General features: G+C 44.7%; 1 protein-coding gene across 2 annotated transcripts; it reads right to left on the bottom strand.

The window, feature by feature from the left end:
* Positions 1–4,528: 4,528 nt before the first annotated feature.
* TMPRSS3 (transmembrane serine protease 3) lies at positions 4,529–23,518 on the bottom strand. Of its 2 annotated transcripts, XM_068179615.1 has the most exons (13): positions 23,198–23,518; positions 21,701–21,845; positions 20,067–20,177; positions 19,072–19,188; positions 17,553–17,676; positions 16,437–16,562; positions 15,731–15,774; positions 14,828–14,993; positions 12,499–12,668; positions 11,019–11,114; positions 9,758–9,900; positions 8,442–8,594; positions 4,529–5,738 (listed from the first exon to the last, which is right to left on the bottom strand). In XM_068179615.1, exons 1-13 carry the CDS (start codon positions 23,213–23,215, stop codon positions 5,718–5,720), a joined length of 1,434 nt encoding a protein of 477 aa, XP_068035716.1. In that variant the 5' UTR covers positions 23,216–23,518; the 3' UTR covers positions 4,529–5,717. The 2 variants fall into 2 exon arrangements, with proteins under 2 accessions (XP_068035716.1, XP_068035715.1); XM_068179614.1 differs by lacking the exons at positions 4,529–5,738; positions 8,442–8,594 and having other exon boundaries at positions 9,440–9,900.
* Positions 23,519–24,879: the final 1,361 nt, after the last annotated feature.

Here is a 24,879-nt window from a genome sequence, read left to right on the forward strand (position 1 = left end):
CTTGTGTCTCTTGGGTTTTATTTCTCTCCCTCTCTCCTTTTCAGTGCTGTTGTTGCTTTTATTAATATTATTCTTTTCAGTTATTAAACTGTTCTTATCTCAAACCACAAGGTTCACCTTTTCCTTCTGATTCTCCTTCTTCTAAGGCAGCTGCATGGGACTGGAGTCAAACCTCAACACTCCTCATCCCGTTGGACAGAATTTGAGACAGAAACTGCAGGAGAAACTACTGAAACGGTGATACCAACATCTGACACGTTTTGTGCCAATTTGTGACTCTTCCCACTGAGGGAAAAGCAGGGATGTGGCACATTTGGCTTGGCAGCAGCTGCTGGGCTGATGGTCTGCTGCCTGCCCTGCCCCCTGCCCAGCCAGTGCCATGGGCAGGGTACACGAGGGACAGCCAGCAGAGGGAAGGTTGGCATTTAGGGACACAGACCCGTGGAGAAAGCAAAGGGCTTGTGAGGCAAGAAGGTCTCTGAGAGGCAGAGAGGGTCTGGGGTATTGCAGAGGAGGAGCTATAAAAAGCAGGGATTATCGTGGTGTGAGTGGGTGAGGGGATGCAGAGCCACGGAGGGGCAGGGACACAGAGCTCTGCAGCTGCCATGGACATGTTTTCCTCCTTCTCTAGGGAGAAACTGGAGGAGGAGGTGAAGGAAATCTTGAATAGGTGTCACCTTTCCTTCCTTCTTCATTGCAGCCATAGTGCAATGAATTATTTTGTTTCTGGAGAAGTTTAACTTCCACTTCCCTACCAGCTTCCTAAAATTCAGTTATCTGTATGTGGCTGGAAGTGTCTAGCACCAGGTACCTGTGCAGAAATATTTTTATGTGATGGTCTTATTTTTGCATTGAGGCCTATAAGTTGCGATCCCATCCCAGTCCTAGCAAAAGTGCTAATAAAAAGGAAGGTTGATAAACCTTTAAATAAACTTTTTTCTTTCTGTCATTGGTGAGTGACAAAATAATTTCTAAGGAGAAAGTTCTTTTTCACTGTTAATGTCCAATTATAAATTCAGCCTCCACTGGGAATAGACAGGTATTTGGAGATGTGGATAATAAACTGCTCAACAGCTCTCTCTGGATCAAAGCCAGCTCTGCAGTGACACCTCACTGCTATTCCACTGTAATTTTTTATTTTTTTTTTTATATTTTGAAAATAACAATATATCAGAGCATGAGAAATCCTGAGGCTGTGATTTCCAGGGTATCCCACAGCATGAGAAGCCAGCAGCACTAGCACACAGTAGCCACACAATCTGGGGAGCTGGGGCCAGCACCACCAGAGGACACCTGGGGAGCTCTGGGGATGCTCTGACCACACTCCCAGGAGCCTGAGAGTCCCCTCCTCTGCTGGGGGATCTGCATCTCGTCAGTAACCTCTCCTCAAACAGCCAAAAATGTGACAAGTGCTGCGACTGCATTTGCGTTCTCCACTGCTGGTGGCTGAGGCACAAACTGGTCAGCGTTTATTTGTTTATTCTTTTAACAGAGGATGGAGGCAAAATTTTGCTGTATGCTGCCATCTGCTGTGGGCTTCACATGGTTATGAGCATTTCAAATTGGTTTCTGACAGAGATAATGCTGCTTAGAGTAAAGGTGACAAATAAATGACACATGGAGTTGTATGAAAAGCATCTAAAACTCCCTTCCACTTGACCCCCTCTGCAAAATGTCCTTCAAACAGTGGGAAACCTGTAGGAAGGAATTATGATTTACTGGTGATTTTAAGGGCAAATTATTTCTTCTAAGTGCTTCATGCTGTGGTGCTTCAAGGCATTCTTGTTCTTTTCTCTTCCCTTATAATTTCCACACCCCCCCCCCCCCTCCTCCCGCCTTCCCTCTCTCACCTGAAAGCTCCAGGGGGACCAATTTATGGCTGGCAGCCTCAGAGCAGAGCTCTGACATGGGTGCCTGAGGCAAGGCCAGGCTCCTGTCTCAGCTGCCAGCCCTGTGCCTGCATTTACCTTGAGTAAATACACTCCAGCATTAGGAGGTGGGGAAATCAATAATCTTTTTTTCCTCTTGCTCATTGCATATTACAATTGCATTGCTCAGACTATCAAAGCTCTCTTCAGGGAAATGAACTGGTGATGGAGCCAGCTTTCTTTTGATCAGGAAATACTGGTCTAGTTGTATTTTGACAACCCATAAGATTGGTGCCTTTTTACCTCTCCCTTGCCAAAAATGATGCAAACTATTCAAAAACTTACTCATATACCTGGTGTCGATGCTGGGGCCACAGCCTGCTGTCCTCTACTGGGGCTGGAGCTCCACCAGCAAGAAAACATGTGACAAAAGCAACAAAACAAACTTGGAAGCCTCTGCTCGTGTTAAACACATCAAAAGAGAGATTAGAGGCAATGATCGAGTGTGCTCTTTCAGTCCAGATAAGAAACACTTCCTTGTACCTTCCCTAAAGTCAAACACACCAGGTAAGCTCCTTTCTTACTGTGCTTTGTGTAATCTGGGGCTCTTGGTGCCCACAACTCTGATACTGCTTCTCACAGGGCTTTTTGTTGGAGGAAATAAATTTGGCCTGCAGATCTTAAACCAGTGCTGCGCTCCCAGAGATGCTGGAGTGTGGGCACCTCTCAGGGATCAAACTAGGCTGGAAGCAGCACCAGCAGGATGCACAGTGCAGCACTTAGAGTGAAAGCTTTCAACCTGCTTTCTTTGGGTATTGGAGACACTCTAAAAAGTGAAGAACCTTTTTTTAAGCCAAACGTACAGCTGTTAAATTTGCATTTACAGACTTACTTGAACCTTGCCTTGTCAGCAGAGCTGGGCAGATCCCGACCACTGTGCTGGGATGTCCCTGGTGCAGGATGTGTTAAAAGCATGTCAAAAGCAAGTTAAATGCATGTCACCTCTTAGAAGGTACTTTGGCTTCCTCAGACACCAATCATAGGCTCTGGTTTTTATGCTTATCTCTGACTCTGTACAGAAATTTCCTGCTTATTTGTACATCACAAGTGGAAAAAAATATTTTGGATTGGTCAAAGGAGAGTTCATCCATGTGGTATTGCTCAGAATCTCTAGGAAAACTTCATATTGAATAAAAGTCACTCGTGGTTCATCCCAACTTCCCAGCTTTTTCTCTGTTTCTTGGCTAAACAGTCATGGTGACAGGAACAGATGATGAATGGCAAAGGAATTTTTCTTCACGTGCTGGACATGTCTCACAATGTCCAGCATGTGGAGAACATTGGATTAATTTCCTGACAGTCTGTGACATGTTACTGTGGTTGTAATTTAACCCTGTGTCACACCAGTGATCCGAGCTCCCAAACCAGAGGCTGTTTCATCAGCCTCTTTAATAACGTGGCAAATAGACACTCCCCTAATATAAAGATCTTAAACACTCCCAAGGTGTTTACCATGAAACCCCTAATCAGGATTACTTAAACCAGAGCTGCCTTCAGCCCCACCTGCTTTGGCAGCCCTCTGTACCTGCACATGTGGTGTTGAAAATGACTTTTGTTGAATGAAGAGAAGAAATCCCAAGGAAAGGGCAAGGTTTGGTAACCTGCCCTAAAAACTCTTTGAAGAGTTACTCTCCTGTGCACCAGTTCATTCCAGCTGTAATACTGATAGCCAGTTCATCAGTCCCACCTCTCTGAATAAAACACAATGCCCATGTCCATGCAAAACGCCTCCCACAGCAAATGTCCTAAACCCCCAGGTATACTCACTTGGCTTAATATAAATAAATATGTTAATATTGTGATTGTATTTATTTTAAAGCCTCTGGCATGAATGTTAATGGCATATGGAGGGGCAGGAAAATCCAGCTGTAGGGAGTGACTCTTTTATGTAGCAAGGGGCTTGGAGCTGGATGATGTAAGGTCCCTTAGAAACCAAACCATTCCATGATTCTGTGATTCTACATCCTGCCTGTGCATTATTAAGACAGCACAGCAAGGGGTCTAACAAAAATCAGAAGGAAGAATAAAGGAAGATTTGCAGGCTCACAGGGCTGGGTCTACCCATAAGCGACTGGCATTGAACTGGGGGTAAGTGTGTCTTCTGGTTGGGAAGATTTCAGTAGCTTTCCACATTTTACAGTGGATTTCTCTTTAATACAAAAGCAGAACACAATGGATACTTATCATACAGTCTTTTTATAGAAACAGAAAAGTTCAAAAGGAATTTTCAGGGGTCCTTTCAGAAATATGAAATAACAACACTGTCAGCTCCAAGAGCGGCACCCTCGTCTCCAGACTGCTGATAATGCTAAAATATCAGCCATGTTGGGCTGTGAAAATGTCATGATAACAAGCAATGAACATCAAAACTCTTCTGAAAATGTCTTAGCTACACAAGGGTTCAACATACTTTGTTGTAGTTCTGTCATGCTTCTGTCAGTTGAAATTAATTCCAGTTTTGGTGTCAGCTTTGCAATAATGATTCCCTCTTCTTTTTAACAACACGCAGGCTTGGGAAGTGCTGTTTCCATTGCACTGCAGTTTCTTCAGTCGGGGTGAAAGGTTTTGGAGCAGTGTCCTGTGATATCAAGGTTTGACAGTCCACGTGGGTTTGCAGTTTTCTCTCGGATTTGACCCAATGCATTGCAGTAAAAATTAAGTTCTGATTCTGCCGGCGCTTTCTTGCAGCAGTGGTGATGCAAACACTGATTTAGAAGCACGCAGACTGCATCCAAAACCACATCTCAAGCACATCACCAGCACCTGATAAGATGATAAGATCAATTTTGGCTGATATTGGAAAGCTCTGACAATATTATCCATTATTCAGCCCACACCATCCTTGGTGATCAATTCTGAAATTGACAACTTTCACCCTGGGATTTTTACAAAGGGCAAGTGTCAAACAATCAGGCATTTTCCAGCCTAAAAAATAGCTGAGACTGCTGTATTAAAATGGAAATCAGGAAACCACAGCAGCATTTCGGATATTTTGTCCTTTGTCTGGCTGGCATCAGTCCATCCACACACTGATGTCACTAAGAGGCACAAAGAGTGTGGAATCTGTATTGTGCCAGTAGAAGAGAAAAGGAGGGAAAGCAGGGCATAAAGAAGCTCCTCTTCAATTTAAGTTCAGTAATCTCAGAATTTTCCAGTCAAGTTACAACCTGTTGCTCATTTCAGAGCTATTTACTGCAGGAAACACACAAGAATTTTTTATGAACTTTGTTCACAGCCATATGATAATACATTTGAATTCAGAGATTATTTTTTCTAAGAGTTGAACATACTTGTCAAAAGTGCCAACCTTCCGCTTCCTGCTTGCTTTTGGATGCAAAGAAAGCTGCTGCTGCCTCTGCAACAGAGCGCAAACCTCTTGTGGACCTATATGAATATTTTCAGGGAAAAAGGTATTTTTTTAGTCTGGTTCTTGGAAGATAAGTACTAAAATAACAGTGAGCAACTGACCTATAGTTATTCTAGTCTTTTTCTGCAAAACTTTATTGTGACAGCACTCAGGGTTATCAGTTTTAGCTTTTTTCCTCCATGTAAAATCTGTAGCTGACAGTAAACACACATGCTGATCATCCATCTGCTTCTTCCACCCAAAACAAGCTGAATGTGAAACAGTTTGCATCAAGTGCAGCTGCCAGTAACAAAAAGAAACAGTGAAAGGTGCTCTGTGAGGGTCCAGAGCTCAGAGCAGGTGGCCAGAAGAATGGGCTGGGTCCTTCTGTGGGGCTGGAGTGTGATGTGGGTTTTCAGGAGCCCAGAGAACAGCCACTCCCCTCAGGTCTGCAGTTCTTCTCTCTGGGGAAAAAAAAACAAAACAAACATTTCTGCATCTGTTGCAAATGCTGGTGCTGTCACCCGTTGAGCTCAGGAAGGGTTTTCCCACTGCACTCAGGTCTCCAAGGGGATTGAGGGGCTGCAGGAGCTGATCCTGCCAGCGGGATCACAGAAACATGGAAAGGCTTGGGTTGGAAGAGACCTTAAAGATCATCTCATTCCAACGCCCCTGCCATGGGCAGGGATACCTTCCACTGTCCCAGGTTGTTCCAAGCCCTGTCCAACCTGGCCTTGGACACTTCCAGGGATCCAGGGGCAGCCACAGCTTCTCTGAGCACCCTGTGCCAGAGTGTCACCACACTCAAAGGGAAAAATTTATTCCTAACATCTAATTTAAATCTACTCTCTGTTGGTTTGAAGCCATTGCCCCTTGTCCTGTCACTCCAGGCCTTTGTCAATAATTTTTCTCCATCTTTCCTGCTGCTCCCTCAGGCACTGGAAGGCTGCAATTAGGTCACCCCAAAGCTTCTCTGCTCCAGTTTGATCTGGGCTATGCCCCAGTTCAGCTCTGCCAGGTACAAGCCATTTCCTTGGCCCAACTTCCAAAGGCACACTAGTTCTCCTTTCTTCAGGTTTGCTTCAGAGTCCATAAAAACGTGCCCATGTTTCCATGCTGCACCTGAAAATCCTTTCTAAGGTGATAAACTTACAGCTGAAGGATATCCTTCTGAAAAATTCCAATATTTTAGCACTTGGCTCAACAAAGATTTTGCTGTACTTTTTTTCTCCCTTGATCACTTTATAATGGAGATCTGTGAGTTCATGTGATATGAGCTCTTAATCTGAAATGTTTGTAAATGCAAATAAATCACAATGATATATTCAGGAGGAATAAAATAAAGTAATATTACAGGTCTTGAAGATTCAGAAATATTCTGTTTTCCTGTTTTCTTTGAGTGACAGATAGGCTTGTGAGAGCACAAATCATCATGTGCAATGCAAGTTGTGAAAACAGTGTGTGTCATCCAGCATTCAGATGTGGGCTGAGCTGAAATTGCACACATCACCTTGTTTTGGGCATTTGCTTATCTGTGAATGTTTGATATTGGCAGTTTGGTTTGAGGAGGAGGTCTCACATATTTCACAAGTGAGATGGCCACAGGGGTGGTCTCAGCACGTGCCTGCATTGCTGGAGCTGGAATGGCACCACTGCTATCCATGCATGCTCTCATCCCAGCAGGCTGGGTGTGGGAACAGCAGCTCTGTCTGCAAGGGCAAGGCTGCAGCAGACGGGATGCACACTCTGTGGCTTTGCCTCAAAGACAGGATAATTAATTAAGCAATTAATTAATAACAATTAAAAGCCTGTGCACAGCTCTCTACCTGCCCAGAATCCTCCCAGGGCACTGGAGGAGGGTTCTCCTGCCTTGCACTTGCCCTGTCTAGTGCCACTTGAGGTGCCTTAGTGCACTTGGCATCACCCGAGCCAACATAGGGTATCTGAGCCATCCCCATGGGGATGGGTGGTGGATGCAACCCAGGGCGAGCTGCAGATCCTTGCCTTCTGCAGGAACACCTGTGAGCCAGGCAGGACAGCCTGAGATCTCTGAAATGGCTCTGGCTGACCCTGCCTAGGCCAGGGAGCCCTGCCTGGGAGTCCCACCGGGAGCACAGTGCCTGTCTGGGCTCAGCTGACTGAACCCAGCACCTCTCTGGCAGCACTGGAGAGGCGCTGGCAGCAGCAGAGCTGCTCTCCTGTCCTGGGCCACCCTTGGGTCAGGTGAAAGTGGCTGCAGTGTCCCCTCACTTCCCTGTCTCTGCTCTCCTTCCAGCCAACACCATGTTCCCTCTGCAATTTCTTTGGCCCACTCAGCTTCCACTCCCCAGGCTTCTCTGTAGCAGCCCCAGGGCTCCAAACCAAGCACAGAATCACAGAATGTTAAGGGTTGGAAGGCACTTCTGATCAGCTCATCCCAGCCTCTCCTGCCATGGGCAGGAACACCTCCCACTATCCCAGGCTGCTCCAGGCTTTATCCAACCTGGCCTTGGACACTGCCAGGGATGTGGCATCCACAACCTTCCTGGGCAACCTGTGCCAGGGCCTCACCACCCTCACAGTAAAGAATTTCATCCTGTCTAACCTAAATTTCCCCTCTTTCTGTTTGTACCATCACTCCTTGTCCTGTCACTACAGTTCCTGACAAAGAGTCCTTCTCCAGCTTCCCTGCAGCCCCTTCAGACTCTGGAAGGTGCTCTGAGGTCTCCACACAGCCTTCTCTTCTTCTGGCTGAACAGCCACAACTTTCCCAGCCTGCACTCCAGTCCTCTTAGCAACTTTGTGTTCCTTCTCTGGACTTGCTCCAACATTCCCATGCCCTTCCTATATTGGGGGCACCAGAACTGTACACACTGTAGTCCCCAAGGATCTCTTTCCTTGACCCCCATCTCCTGACGCAGCCCTTCCACACCTCCCTGCTCCCTGTTCTGCTCCAGTCCCCCTCCCCAGTGATTCCCACCTCGATGGATGTGCTGTCTTCTCCTCTCTGTCCCTGTGGGGTGGCCCCAACCCCTCACCAGACCCTTGCACCCTGCTCTGCCCGAGGGACAATCCCCAAACACCCCCTCCAATTTCCATACAAGAGAGCTCAGCTCTGACAAATATGGGCCAAGCCCCGTGTGGCACAAAGTGACAGCCAGAGGTGGAGGAGCAGAGCAAGCCCAGACCTCCATCTGCTCGTGGATCCAGTCCAGGAAGGAGGTGGTTCTGCTGTAGACGCCCGGCTTGTTCTTCTCTGCACAGCCCACTCCGAAGCTGGTGGTCCCCACCAGCTTCCAGACACTCATATCTTCACAGGCTAAAGGCCCCCCACTATCTCCCTGAGGGAAAAAGAATGAAAACAAATGTCAGTGTCCCAGAAAAGGAGGGAATTGTCTGTTTGGGGAGGTAGGGGGAGAGATATAGTCCAGTAATTCAAAATCTCTTGTTTCTGCTGGGCTCTGGGTCCTGGGAAAAGCACATTACAGCAGGGCTTGGAGACTTTTGAGACATGTATGAGACCATATTTTTCTTTCCCTGGCTACTGAGCTGAGCTGAGCCCAAGGTTGCAACACCAAGCTCACATCTCACCTCCTCCCCTGCCTGCTCCTGCCTGCTTTTCCAGCCCTTCCCAAACACTTTGCTACGCAGATTCAGCTCAATGGGCTTGCATCTAACTACTGAAAACTTCCTATTTCGTTATTGCCGGGGCAGTTTCCTGCCCTACAAGAATCAGAGCCAGCACAACAACTGGAAAAAAGGGAATTTGGAACAAGCCCATCCCATGGGTGAGCAGGGCTCCTCCTGTCACGTGCAGCTGTGTGCTGAGCATGCTGCCTTTGGGCAGGTCTCCTGGGCAGACCTGGTGCCAAGTGCCTTCTTGGGGGGGTTGTGTGCAAAAAGGGGATGAAATGTAGATCTAGGCACCCACTGCCTTTGTTTTTTTTTTGGTTTTTTTTTTTTTTTTTTTTTTTTTTTGTTTGTTTTTTTTTTCCCCAGCAAATCTGGAAACATGAAGTTCACAGAATCATAGAGATTTGGGTTGAAGGGACCTTGAAGTATGTGTAGATCCAAGCACCCTGCTTGGAAAAGGGACATCTTGCACTAGGAATTCCTCCCCAGCCCTATCTGGCTTTTCACCATGGGCTTTCTGCACCTTGCATGTCTCTGGAGCTGTTCAAGTGCAGGGAAGTGCAATTCAGTGCAGTGCAGAGGTCACAGCCAAGGCAGAGAAAGGATGGCACCGTGCTGCAGCACATGCAGCAAAATATGTCTTAAGCAAATTTGGCTTCAGAAGTATCAGATAAGGTCCAGAGGAGAAGTATAAAAAGGAAATTGTAGCGTGTGAATGCACACGGTCAGTGATTGATAATTGTGGTAAGCAGAATAAATGGCACAAACCCAAATGTTTGCCCAAGAAAAGCCTGGGAGTGCCTTCTGATAACTTATCACTCATGTTTTTCCATTTCCAATGAACACAGTTGCAGTTTGGAAACTTCCATACCTGGCAGGTGTCCACTCCTCCCTTTAGGAAACCAGCACAAAGCATTGAAGAAGTTATGATCCCACCGTAGACATCCCTGTGATTGCAAATTGCATTGGAAATCAGAGGGACACCTGCATAATTCATGGTGTCAGATGTGTCACCTGTTAAAAAAACCAAGAAAAAACCTTCCTGTCCTTGAAAATAATCTCCATGTGTAAACAGAGAATGTTTTATATACAAAGAATTGGCAAGGAAGGATGGAAGAAACGTGGTTAAATGGCAAGACAAAAGTAAGGCAACTTGGTGTCTCATCACTTACAGAACACAGCAATTATCCACTCTGTAGAGATGTGGATTATCACAGTGTATAAAATAACAATGAAACCTGGACATTGTGTGTTTCCACTTCAAACTACACAATTAATGACACTAATAAACTAAAAAGCTTGTTGAACATTGTGTTCAGTACTAGCGCCAAAACCTGTTCTGAATTTATCGCCTGTTCTGTTAGTCAACAAATCATCTGCAAACAGCTGATTTACTTTATAAATATTTATTTTATTTCATTCAGAGCCTGAACAGATCCTTTCTACAAATGGGAGTATTTGCACACTGCCTATTGTCAATTTAGGGCTGTTGTTTTTATGTGGCAAACCTTGCTTTCATTTTCTCCCCACCTTTGGCTGTTATCTGTGGGTCAGGTAATGTTCTGTTCTTGTTCTCTGAACAACAGGAACACATTCAGTGACATGAATGAAGAGTGATAAAAAACAATTAATGGGTGACAATTCACTCATTTTCACGTGAAGGTGGTTCAGTTTATATTATTGATTAACATGACCGATGAGTCATGGTAAAAAAAAAATCTCTTTTCTTTTTGATATTGTTTTATCCAATTTCTACATCGCCCCACCTGCCTTAAAATACACATATGCTTTCTCTAAAAAAAAGGGATGGTTAATTCTTGCATTCATGCTGTGCTTCCTATGCTTGGAGTTCTAAAGGGCACAGCCTGTTTGACTGAGGCTGAGAACAACACTGGGGACATTTTATATGTGTAATTTTCAACTTTTTCAGAGGATATCCATCCATTCCTTGTGATATGACTTTGCACAGTGCTTTTGCAGTTCAGTTTGTGCATAAAATTTAGTAACGTCTTCTTTCCCCCTCCAGATATTCCAGAAAATTTAGTGTTAAACAGTGCCCCAACCAAATCCTGTATTTACTGTATGTAAGATGTGTGCATGTAGTGAAATCATCAGCATACAATTTAAAATACCTCCTTCCACAGTTGCTCCCCATCCTGATACCCAACACATTTTCCCTGCTGGGAAATGTTCACCAAAATTGGGCAGACAGATCGGTTCAATGTGACCTATTAAAAAAAAAAAAAAAAAAAAAGGGAGAGGGAAGACACTCAAAATTTAGCATAAAAAGTTTATATGTCTCAGGAAAACTTGAAGATTTGGCTCGCAATGAACTTGTGATGAACACCACCCACTCCCCACATAAATAGCCTGGCAGTTTTCTGCAGGCTTTTTGTCTTGTGGGCAACACTGAGGGTTTGAGACAACACCCACAGTAGCTCCAATGAGTTTTGGGTACGAAGCAACACAAGGAGGTATCAGCAGGTCAATAAATTGAAGAATGAGCAAAGAAGAAATACAGCTGAAAGGCAGATCAGAGGCCCCGGGGCTGCTGGGGTGAGGCAAGGAGCTGGGTGTGCACATCCCTGAGAGGGCAAAAAACTTCTTGGATTCTTTGCTTCCCACCCATCAGCTCACAGAGTTTCGGTGCCTCTGCGCTCCGGGACATGGAATTTCATGGGATAAAATCAGAGCTTGATGCTTGCAGGGACAAATGGGTGTTGAGAAAAGGGAGGGAAAATACAAAATATAACTGGGCAGCTCCCAGTGGTTCTGTTCTGCACAGTGCAGTGATCCCAGCTCAAGGCATCAAGCCCCCAGCATGGAACACAGTGGGATCGTGCTCAGGTGCAGAGCCACTATTCCTTACTATTCCTTCCTACTATTCCTTATTCCTTAAGTATCCCTTAATATTCCTTATTCCCAAAGCTATTCATGAGCAGAAGAAATCAGCAGAAATCTGAGAGACAAAACAGAACAAAATCGAGATGCATTTTCATTAAAAGTGAAATTTTAAACCATTACAAGAGAATTGATTTAGAAAATTATTGCCTAGATGTGTCAAAGAACACCAGCTCCTCTCTGCACCCAGCTCACAGTGATTAGGAGGTATTGGCAAATATTTCAATTCATACAATATTATTGCATATTATTTCAACTCATTGAATCAACTGCAGGTAGCATCCAATCAAAAAAAGTAAGAGTAGTTTTCATTTAAATCATCATTATATTCAAATTGCCTTCTCTTCTCTTTGAAATTCAAGCTTGATTTTTAGCTTTGGACACTTCTGGATCCCCCAGTACTCATGGAAAGGACATGATAAAAATCTCTGTGACCTCCAAGCAGAATGAGGCAGGGTGTTTATTTTAGATAGGAAGAATATTTAGAAAGAATAAAGTTAATGTTTGCCTATTAATAAATGCCTGCAGTAAATCAATACCAGAGTGGACTGGGAACATTTTGCAGCACGTTGTTGCTGTCCATGCCTGGATATGGAGTACAGAGGAGGTGCTCACACTGAGGCTGGGGGGTTTCTGCTGGTGTTGTGTGGGCAGGGGTGTTTTAGCTGGGACGGTGAGAAAGTCAAATGCAAGCACACAGAGATAAATTACCATTGAGAGCGAGAGGTGCTGCCAGTTTCATCAGTGCTATGTCATTCCCCATAGTCTTGGGTTTATAATTCCGATGGTAAATGATTTTTTCCACTGAATGTGGGTGAACCTGGGTGTCCTGCTGAGTCACAAAACCGACCTGAACGCTCCATGAGCTCGGCAAGTACAAGCTGGAACAAACAGGTAGAAGAGAGGGTCAAACCTCCAGGAAAACCCTCAGGTTTTTCTAATTGTCCCCTGAGCTTACACATGCAACAGGCAAATAACTCCAGTCTGCTGTACTGGCTTACCTCTCTATTAATAATGGCTATGTTTTGCATCTAATTTTTTAAATGTAAAACTAATTTTAGTAAGACACTGGGTGACTAACCTTAGTAAGACTCTGGGTCACTGGTACATTATCAGGGCAATTATATGTATCTTACTACAAATATCTGAGGGTTTTTCATCAGCCCAGCTGTCTGTGCTGCTATGAGACCCCACAGCTGCTGCCTGGCACACCTGCACTCAGCCAGACCTCAGCAGCACTTGTGGCAAGGCATTTTAAAGGAGAAACTTCCCTTCTGGAAGGTGTTTCTACCCCAGTTCACAAGCTGGCACATCCTTCAGCCTGCAGCACATGAGCAGCTCCTCTCCTTTTGGCCTCACTCCCCTGGAAAAAGGCTCCAGGGGAATGTGGGTTGTGTTGCCAGCTCTCATCCTCATCACCCTTCAAACACACCACAACCACCTGGGTCGGGGGGTCAAAGTCAAGGACTTTCTAAAATGCTGAATTCCTAAGTAATTATTTTTGTGGCAACACAGGGCTCTAAAGAGGAACTAGGAGAGGGGTTTGTCTATCCCATCTCTTCTCTCTACTGGGTGTAAAAGCATCCTATAAGACCTTACTCAGAAGAAGGCATCCATGTGGTAGGTGCTTAAAAGTGGTCAGACAAATCCCATTTTAGCTGCCTAAATGTCTTTGGTGAAAGTGGCCTGGAGTTTGTAGGAGCAATAGGTGCTCCTGCACTATTAGCATCAAACAAGACGGCAAAGCCAGACAGCTCATTATAAATATGTTTGTAATTACACAAAGAAGAAGAGCTTAAATAACTATTTAGCATCTATTTACAGCCTGAAGACCTCTTCAACTGCATAGAAAGGAGCAGTGAGTAACTGGCAAATTCTGTACATGCAATTTACAGAAATTGCAGGTTAGGATACCTAAAATCTAGGATACCTTAAATCTTGTTTTGAGATGTTTTCTCAAGGAGCTGGGAGTGGCCAGAACATCTGGAAACTGGGGTCCTGGGTTTAGACCGGGGAAGCTTTTTTTCAATAAAGACTCATGCAAAAAGAGAGGAACCACTTAAATTTTATGATGCCTTTTTGGGGACTACCTTAAAACAGATGTCAGACAAAATTAAGGGAATAAAAAGCAGTTCTATTTATTGAAGGGCCTTCAGGTACATTTCAGGCAGACAAAGCCCCCCCCAGGGGCTACACCCAAAATGGATGATGGGTCACAGTTTTCACACTTTCGTAAGTTTGGTCCATTTGTATATTGGGGGTGTGATAGATGAGTAATGCCATGGCTGAGTCTCACAATTAAAAGGGAAATATCATGTATATATGTTCAGAGAAGTTTTATAGATTTACAGTTATGTTTTACCCCCCTTGTGTTGTTATTATGGGGTGGCCTGGGTTTGGGACATTTGGGAGGGTCAGCATGTTACTATGGCAGCACCTGACCTCCAATCAAGATTTAAGGATGTGATCTCCACCACTGGACAGCAAAGAAGGAGTCGATAGACAGAACTTTGGGAGGGGCTAAAGGGTTAAAAGGCAAAACTTCCATTGTGTGGATGAGCACATGGTGGGAAAGATCCTCTGCTCCCAGGGCTGTAATATTTTCTCTATTCAGTCTTCTGTTGTATTTTTTATAAAGTTTTAATAAACCTTTTAAAATTTTGGAAGTGAGTATCATTTCTCACAGGGGTTAATACTCCAATTACAGCTTCAGGTAATGAAGAAATTTAATCCAAGTTTGCTCCCCCAAACTCACTTTTGTCTGCATTTCTTGAGGCTCAAGACAATGAGGTGTCCTTGATTCCCAGGCCTAGAGAGGAATTTTTTGTGCCCAAAATGGGAAAGCAGCAGCTCACACTCTATGTGGAGTCTAGAGCTATACACTGAAGAATTGCAGGATTGCAAACACATGAAAAACATAAAAGCCAAAACCCTAAAGCATCAGCCACGGATGAGGCAGTGCGTCCTGCAGGTTATTTTTGAGAGCAAGCAGAGTGTCCCCCCTGGGGGATTTGGGGAGCAGGGGGATTTGGGCACTCACTCGTAGACGCAGTGGGCGGCCGTGAGGATCCAGAGCGGGGTGATGACCGAGCCCCCGCACAGGTGGTGGCCCTGGAACTGCAGGCTGACCTGCCATGGCCACTGCCGGGGGGACGACGCGTTGCCCCCCACGATCCGCGGCCCGTAGCTGGCCCGAGTCCCACACGCTGCCAGGAAGCAAAGGTTACAGTCCAGAGGGGAAACACAGCCCTGGTTTGGGTCACATTCAGCCCCTCTCCTCCCAGCCTTGCTGGGGGTGGGAGGTCTCTGCAGCTGGAGCGTCCCCACCCCATCCCCATGGCCACATCCCAGAGGTTTCTCCTGCTCCCTCCCATCCCTGCAGGTCACTCATGGCCTGGGTTTTGTGGGTTCCATGTCTCTCCCTTCCATGCAGGTGCAGTGCTCAGCTGAGCTGTAAACCCCCCCTGCCCTGCTCTCCTTCATCCTCAGGGTCCCACACAGGCAGGCTCAAGCATCTCCTCTCCCCTCGTGGTGATTTTGCTGTTGTATTTTGATTTTTTGTATCCCAATCTGAGAACTAGGTGTCATGGAGAAGTGTGGGATGGAAATTCCATTAAGGCAGAATTTCCCTTTTCCTGCCAAGATGCCAAAGACTTGGAATTGCAGTGTGAGTCCATGGACTCAACACACAGTCCTTGAATATACACTTCCTACTGGGATTCTCACTGAAATGCTCCTGCTATCTGATGCTCCCAATCTGCCCTCCCAGCCTATTTTACCTTCTGAAATTCTTTCAAATTTTACATAAAAAATACAATTTTTCTTTGGTGTGATAAGCTGATAGTATAATATGCTCTGAGTAAACAGTTGCTCCCAACTCTTTCCATGCAGTGGATAAAGAAGGAGAGTTTCTGCTTTTATTTTCACTTTTTCTGTTTCTTACCCAAGCACTTTAAGATGATCACATTGCCAGAAGTACATTCCTCCCTGAGATGAGAAGACAGTGCAGCATTACTCCCAATTCACAAATACCTTGTGTTTTTTTCAATATTATATCATTTTCCTGTACACATAAACATAAGTAACTTGTATATTGAAAGAGGTACAAAGGCATGAACTCATCCAATCGAATCAGGACCTTTAACTGGAATATTGAAGCTGGGAGCTTGGCCACCATCAGGAGGCTGCAGACCATCTGCTGCCCTGCTGAAGAGGGGCTCACTCTTCCAAGAGGGAAGATCTGAAGTCTCTTTGGATCCATTGCTCCCTTCTCACTGGAAGGTAACTAAGAAAAACCAGCATTCGTCAGGAGGAGTAAATGGACCCACTGGGAAACGTGTAAGGATCTGCAAACTGAAACAAACTGCTTCATAATGGAAAAACAGAAGTGCCTGGTGCCAATCCATTTGCAAAAATGGCATCATGGGACAGTCATTTCAAACAGCTCATTTGAAAGCCTTTGTTGATTTTAATAGGTCTTGGATGAGACTCAGTTAATATTCCAGCAAGACTGCTGTTGAACCTCAGTCTAACATGTGTAACACCACCAAACACAAAGTCCTACGTGCCTGAAAAAACAGCAACAATCCCAAACTATTGATAAGTCCCCTTCTATTGATTGCTCCCTTCCTGAAGCAGCTGAGGCATACCTGAGGTTGGTGGCATTGTGCAGGGATGTCACTTGATGAGCTGAGAACCAGTGGCTGAGGGATACGAAATGTCTTTGGAACTGTTTTTCAACTGCAGCCACGGGCAGGTAACCTGAACTCACGTAACTGCAAATAAACCATAAACACAGCTTCCCCAGACAGCATTGCAGCAATCTGCTTAAATAATTCACCAGTTCTGCTAATGAAAACCACAATAATCAGATGCTGGCATTCGATAAAAGTAATTCTTTCCTCCCCCTATGCTCCTTACCACGTGCATGTATTTTTGACATAATTACGTGTGGAAGCCACACATGTTGAGATGCATTTAACTGGCAGAGAAAGTAAATTTTAATTGTAATATTACAATGAAGCTTTTTATTGTAAGTGGCTGGCACATTTCCTGAGCCACTTACAAGCTCATTTTCTCCTTTTTCTAGAGTTATGTTTTGCGGCAGGGAGGATGAATAATTTTTAATTTTTTCTTCTCTTCTTTGTTGAAAAATTGAGATGTATTTTATCCTAAAGGCAGCAAGAATTTATTCAAAGCGTCTTGATAACAGAAATAAGAATGATGCCATGGTAAGAAATAACAGAGCATCATGCCAAATCATGACTCCAAATCTTTCTCAGTTTTATGAAAGTTTGTGAAAGAAATGGTGCTTTTTCAGGAATGGGATCAATCCAGCAAGAACTACCTTGCCACGTTCTTCTCTAATTATGAGGTGGACCTTAAATCCTATCAGATATCATGACATGAATTGTGTATACAATTTACCTACAGGGGAAGTAAAAGAAGTGGAAAATGCTCATATGTTTTTAGTGCCTCTCTAAAAGGCACTAGAGTGACAAGTAGGATTTGGACACCTGCATCACACAGGGAAGATTTAGCCAAGCCATTATATTTAGCCATCATGCAGGATTTATAGCAGTAATAAAAGGCATTTGCCATGTACAAGTACATCATCTCAAATCTCCTCAATCATATGACTCACAAAGGTGGACTGTCAAGTCATTTTTAAGGCACAAAGTAACACAAAGTTTCCTTAGCAAGACAGAAGACCTCAGAGTTTGTTCAAAAGGCCAAATGAAGTTGCTGGCACTTGGTGCCCATACCTTGAGAAGCCCAGGTGCTTGCAGGTCGTGTTCCCATACTCTGCCCTCCAGTCGTCGGAGCAGACCGTGCGCCAGGAGCCGAAGGTGAACACCTGCAGCACTGCCCTCTTCCCACTCAGCCTGACTTTGGGATTCAGGACAAGAACAGCCTCAGTGAGCTGTGAAGATGAACATCAGGCACACAACAGGCACACGGCAGTGCCCAAGCACCGCTCTGGTGTCTGTGTTTTCTGGTTCACTGAGACACTGCTTATCTTTTTCATCATTTGGATTCTCGGGCAGAATTTTTCTGTGCTTTTTCCCTTCCATTAAAGAAGGGAAATAAGGTGCTCTGAGCTAGGACAGCTAGGGAAAAAAAAATCTTTGCTCATGGGCATGCCAACTCTAATACAGGTGGTGGAGGCTGCCTGGCCCTGCAGTGAGCTTTAAGCCAGTCTTGGTGACTGCAGTGAGCTGGAGCTGCAGATGCTTTGCCCTGAGGAAACCCGAGGGCAGGGTAAGGGATGAAGGTGCTGGGCACCTCCTGTGTCAGAGTGATGGATGCACTAGTGCCCAGCTGTCCTGGACCTGGGAAAGGGCACATCTGTGAGGGAGAAGGGAGGCCATGCACGTGGTCGCTGCTGAACAGGGCTTTCCCACATGTGCCCACAATTCCAGTGTTATGGAATTGCAGAGGAAGACAGGAAAAGCAGAGGTGTTGCCACTGGCTCCACAGACACCTCAAGCCTCCCTGGGGAAATCTTTCCAAATGCTGAGCACATTGTGCAGGGTTAGCTGGGGACAAAAGCTCATGGTTCTTGTCACTCCTCCTATTGCACAGATGGAAAGCTGTGCTGCCTCCTTACCTGTAGGTTCAGGAGCCAGGATTACAAGTGCACTGAGCTAAAACCCAGTTGTTCTGTTTGTTAACATTAGAGTCCTTTCCCTCCAGGGGCTGTGAACACCACAGTCACCTTCCATAGCACAGGACATGGAAGTACTATTTAAAACATCCCTGTGATTCCCAAAACTACCACATAAAGAAATTCAGAAGTTATACATCTCACAGGTGAAGCAGAAAATGCTGCAGCACTGAATGCACAAAAGGCTGATTTCTCCCATTCCCATATCCTTTAAAATAACACCAGGATTTTGCAATCTTCAAAACTGACACAGCACAACGGTGTGCCAGTGAATACAGAGTATTCTGAATTTACACATCTTAAGGCAGTGGGGTTACACCTTGCAGGCAGAAGAAATGTGAGCAGTCAAAAAGCATCTAGGCTTCTAATGGAGAAAATTATCAAAGATGGCAGTGACAATGTTCAGCAATCATCACATTTATCTAAAAAGCAGTTTGATTTTTCATAAATTGTAAATCAGTACCTCAGAGAGACTGTTCCTCTGAAGTGGTGATTTAGATATTCCATTGGTCTCTGTCTTCCTTGTCTCACCCAAAATCTTTACAACAAGCATTCTTTGATAACTTGCCACTTCTAGAGGAGGAGATAGGAGGGATTTATAATCAAAATTGATTTACCACATCTGTACTCATCCTCCCCTTCTTTACAGTTGAAGACACCATTGCACCTGGCTGATTTCTGGATACACTTAAAGGATGATCGACAGCGGAATTTCCCAATGCAGTTGTACTGGACTAAAAGGAATGAAAGCACACAGGGTAATGAAAACACACTTGGATTTTAATTTAACAGTTCTGCATTCCATTATCTGTTCAGATTTCAGTCTTGCTAAGGAAAAGCCAGCTCCTGTACTCCAGGAACTTTTGAAATACAACCTGGAGGTTGCTACGTGGTGCTGCTAAAACTCATTTATTAGTAATGACTCATAGGAGGAGTCAGCCTTGCTGTGTGTGCTGACTCCTTCCCAGCTCCCTTTGCACAGTTAAAGTTTCAGTCGAGGGTGAGTTCCTGCCTGGTACTTCAGACCCTCAGCAGAAAATTAGGGAGACCCTTGTAAAACACATCCAGTGCTCACTCTCCCCAGGGGGATGCCTCAGCCTCCCACAAGCTGCTTCCTATTCCAGGTGTGGAGACACAACAACCCCTGGACCTGGGCAGGTCACACTTCCCAACCACAACTAAACTCATTCTGCATTTTCTTTTCCTTCATAGAAGTTGTTTTTGATAGGGGAAAATTCTTTAATTCTTTGAAAGCAAACTTAGAGAAGTGAATTACAAGACAAAAATATGGTGTGGGCTACCCACAGGAGCTTTTTTTACCCCCAGTTTCAGCTCATTGCCAGAGGGGAGCTGACAAAATTTTTCTAGAGAAAGGTTTCCTGATGCTGCAGGTTCCCCAGGGTTGTAAATATTACACCAATCCTCTCAGGAGTGCCAGACCTATTTTATCCCTACAGGTAAATAAAATTTAAAGCCATCACCTCAACAAGATTTTTTACTTCCACAAACAAGCCACAGCAGCAGTTTAATTCCATTCTCAGTAAAAGGCCCATGAAAAATTAAGCATTTGAATGGCTAAGTGAGAACTTAATAAATAATTAATGGTACTCACCACCCAGGCCAATGGCAACTGCTAGGATTACTGCAAGGAATAAACCACAGATATATGGGAAGTATTTTAGGGAGACAAGAGCATGGCACATTGAAGGTGGTTCAATATCTCCTGGAAAAAAGAGAGAGAGAGAAAGCTCCTGTGAGGTTAAACCAGCTGAACTGGCAATCAGAAAGATTTATCTAACATTATACTAGATGTTGTTAATAACTCCTGGATATACTTAATGAGCTGACCTCACCAGAAGGGATTTAGATTTGCTCTTTCAGAGAATGAGAAGGTTCCAAGTGCTTTGGGGCTGCTGCTGCTCTATTATTATTATTATTGTTATTATTATTATTATTATTATTATTAATGCTCAAATCCCTTGAGCATTTGCCTTGGGAGGGTCTGAGTTGTGCCCCTGCAGAGCACCTGGCCTCTCCTCAATGCAATCAACAATGTGAGCTCCAAATTTTCATTTTCATGGGCTATGTCCCACTGGGAGCTTTTCAAACATATGAGCACCTCTGTTGAAAACTTGAGCCCTGGGATAAAAATGAAATTCAGACCTGTGTAATCAGACCTGTGTACAGCTCATAAATAGAAGTTCAAGACAAGAAGGAGGAAATTCTCTGATCCCTTTGGACTTGGAAGCAAGGCTAACTGAAAAAAAAAGTCATCTGTTCAAAGTTTTGCTATAAAGGCAAGAAGAGAACTGAGTGATGACTCAAGGCTGAGTCTTGAATTTTCAAGTACAAAAAGCTGCATCTAAAGTTAAAATATACATCAGTAGTTATTGCAGAATACATTTCATGAGCTGGACCTCTTTACCAATCACTGACCTCTACTCAGTGGTATTGCCAGTCTGGAAGACAACAAGTGATTCTGTGAAAATAATGAGTGGTTCACTTGTGTCAAATGTGTTCTGATATACAAAGGGCAAACTGTGGGGAAATAGCAAACACAGCTGGGTTATGAGTGCACACAGGAACTGACAGAACCTTGTCTTTAATTTTAGTTCATACAGCTCTTCACTTCCCCGTTCCTCAGGCTTGGCAGATACAATCAGTCAAGGATAAGGAGTGTCTCCAAGGGTTTATAGACTCTCTAGGTAAGTCCCAGCTTCCTCAGACTCTCAGGAGCAGCTGAGTAACTGGTTTTGGCAATGGAGTTGGTGTCTGGTATACCAAAAATTTTAGACAGCTGTAGCAGCTAATGGACTAGAAAATTAAATTGCTCTGTTTTCATTCTGGAGCTCAGCCTGCCTCTGTTGGAACCCATGGTTATTTTGAAACCAATGGGATGCAGCAGACAGACATGCTAATCCTCTAAGGCTGCTGCATTAATGTCAGGTTTTTTAATGGACCAATTTCCAGGTTGGCAAAATTTCAAACAAACCATTCAAAAATGTGTCTGCAAAGTGTGGGGAAGCGTTTGCTTCTGTGTGAATAATCTGGGTGTGGAAAATGCTTGTGTGTGCAAGTTGACACAAGATGTCATCACATCACTGAGCTGGCAAACCTCACACCTGGGGGAGGGAAGTTGTGTTTCCTCCTCCTCGGTGTGATTGCTTGCTGTGGATGGGCAAGCACAGCTTGGCACACAGTGGCCACTGGGATTGCAAAGGTCAGGGGGCTGTGGATTGTCCCTACCAGATCCATCTGCACTCGGGTCCACTCTTGCTTGTGGTATGAAGAAAAATCTTTTGAAGGTAAACTGAATTTGTGGTACTGGTGGTTCATCTTCTGTAACGGAGATGATTTCAAGACTTCCAGTAGTGGGATTTGTCTCTTGAACCTGACTCAACAGGAGAGGAAAATAAAAAAAGAAAGAAAATAATTATTATTTTATAATTATAATTATAATTATAATTATAATTATAATTATAATTATTATAATGTTGTCATTGAGTCACAGAATGGTTTGGGTTGGAAGGGACCTTAAAGTTCATCCAGTTCCAAACCCCTGCCATGGGCAGGGACATCTTCTACTATCCCAGGCTGCTCCAAGCCCCAGTGTCCAACCTGGCCTTGGACACTTCCAGGGATCCAGGGGCATCCAGAAATTCTCTGGGCACCATGTGCCAGGGCCTCACCATACTCATAGTGAAGGATTTTTTTCCTAACATCTCATCTAAACCTTCTTGCAGCCCTCTTTGAGTACTGGAAGGCTATAACAAGGTCTGTCTGGAGCCTTCTCTTCTCCAGGATGAACAACACCAATTCTCCCAATCTTTCCTCATAGCAGAGGTGCTCCAGCCTTCTGAGCATCTTTCTGGCCTCCTCTGGATTCACTCCAGCACTGTCCATGTCCTTCCTGTGCTGGGCACCTCAGAGCTGGACACAATACATCGTTAGGTACTTGATTTTCATGAGAGAAGCACTTATAATTAATTTACCAGCAAACTACTGAGGTTAATTTTTGTTCAGATTTGTCTAAGCACTGGAGCTAATTTTAATAATTCACACTGGGGCTGTGAATCCATCCCCTGCTCTATAATTGCAACAGGAAACAAGAGAAAGACTAAAATGCATAGGACAGCAGCACAGCACCTGACAGGATCCTCATGCAGGGGAATTTTACTCCAATAAACTTTTGATGACTTACTACACAGGGAAAATACTAAAGTTAGCTACACTAGAATTTGGGGCAAATAGATTTGAAATGCTAATTTCTAACTCTGGTTCTGCACAATGGCAAAAAGAATCAGATTTTTGAACTCAGAGTGATGTGAAATAGGTCCAGGTTTGTTAAAGACAGTGGAGCTAGTGAGCTGTAAAATTAGTATTTTTGCAGAGTCAGTCCCAGAAAATGCTTACAGTGACACATTTTAGGCAAAGAATACATGTTTTACCTATGACATTATATCTTTAATGGAATATACCCTGGAGTATTTTTCACCTTTCAGCAATAAGGTTTATGCTCTTTCATTTGGTAAAATTTCACCTACATGTCATCGAACATAAATTAAACTTTGTAGAGAATCTGCCAGCATGATTGTTGAGTATTAAAAGCAAAAAAGCCTTCTAGCTGGGACATAATTTGCCCATCAGGAAACAAAACAGCATTGTGAACTAAAATACATGCAAGCCAAACACTGACATTTCGCTTATTCAGAGGCTATCACAAGCTCCCAAAGCTTCACTCACCTCTTCCTGAGAAGTCATAGTTAAAAGCAAAACTGTTTTCCTTCTTCATCATCAAAAGCAACCCAAAAGAAACTCAGAGTTTGCTGAGCCTCTCTGCTCCAGGAGGGTTTCCAGCCGGCCGCCGCGCGCGGCATCAAGGCCGCAGCCCGTGTAACCCAACCTGAAGAGGGGTATCGGGTGGCCCCGGATGGCATGGCTACGGAAAGGGGCAGATAAAAATTCAGCACGCTGTTTAATTAGCTTAAAAACACCAGGCAACATTGTGGGATCTGCAAACCTTCCCGTGAGCCCTTAGCAAAGGAGCCCCGCGAACTCCACGTGAGCACTTGCTCGTCCTCTGATGAAAGCAAGGGCCCTGAACACCAAGAGCTGGGGCTGGCAAGGAGCAGCAGCCCCAGGGCTTCATCTCTTCATTTCTTCATCTCTTCAGCTCTTCAGCTCTTCAGCTCTTCATCTCTGAGCACACACAGCTCACAGAATCGCCTTGCTCCTCCTTTGCTGAGTTTAGCCTTCGCCATGTGCCTGCACAGGGTTTGTGAAAAAGCGGCGTCTCATGTTGCTGAAGGATCAGCTCAGTTGTACTCTGGGATTTAGAAAATGGAAATGCAAGTTCAGCTGCAAGGAATGCTCAAGGGTAGTAAAAATTTGGCTGGGTTGTTTTGACTTAGAAGAGAGATTTCTGATAGAGGGAAGGATGGAAGAAGGAAGGAGAAGCAAGGATGATGCAAAAAGCCACAGGAGTGTAAGTGAAACAACTTACACTCTGAGAGGCCAGGGAGGAAATGAAAGTTTTCCATATCCCTGGAATATGACTGAGATGAGAGAAACTCTTCAGTCCCATTTCTGTGCACGATGGAGACTGGCACTTCCAAAGGAGAGGACGCCACCTCATGATCCTGTTAACTTCAGCCATGACATCAAGAATCCTTCATCATCTCCTGTGTCACTTGTTCAGCAGCCTTCCCTGGAAATGGGAACACTCTCCCCACCAGGCTTCAGATAGTTCTGAAGGTTCTCCAAAGCTGGTCAGGTGTCCCAAGGGGAACTTCAGCCAAAGTGGGGAAAACATGAGGGCTCATTTCAGATGACCAGCAGTCCAGGTGATCTTTTCAGTCCATGGGGTGAGGTGTCCTGTCCTCCAGAGCAAACACTGATACCTGCAATGAGGACAGAAGAAAACTGTCTCAAACCAATTCACCTGCTCTGGCCATGCTGGAAAGGCTGGGGACCAGCCAGGGCAGCTCTGCAAAGGCTCCCACAGTGGGACTGGCACCACTGGAAAGGACAAATTATTCTCCCTGCTTCCACCCTGAGCTGCTCAAAGCTCAGCCTCAGGGTGTGATGTGAAATTTGGTTTAATATTCCACAGTTTGGTTGCTCATTGCCTTTGGCTGAGAAGACCAAAGCAGGAGCCACATAAAGTATGGGCAGGAGGACTTGAAAACTGAGCCCAACAGGAAGGTTTTGGCCTCCAGACTAACTTCCTACACACTGAAGGACAGCCCCACTTGTTCCCCCTGGTGCAGTTGCAGCTCAGGTGGATTTCGTGGCTTTCAGGAGACAGTTTATAGAGAAAAGCTAAAAGATTCCACCTCAGCTCCTTCAGCAAGCTCACTCTGACTGTGGTGGTTGCATCTGGGCTCCTCATCTTGTTCTGCCAGGGCAGATAAGAAAAGCTTTTG

This window comes from Anomalospiza imberbis, chromosome 2, assembly GCF_031753505.1.
Source record: "Anomalospiza imberbis isolate Cuckoo-Finch-1a 21T00152 chromosome 2, ASM3175350v1, whole genome shotgun sequence".
Lineage (NCBI taxonomy): Eukaryota > Metazoa > Chordata > Aves > Passeriformes > Viduidae > Anomalospiza > Anomalospiza imberbis.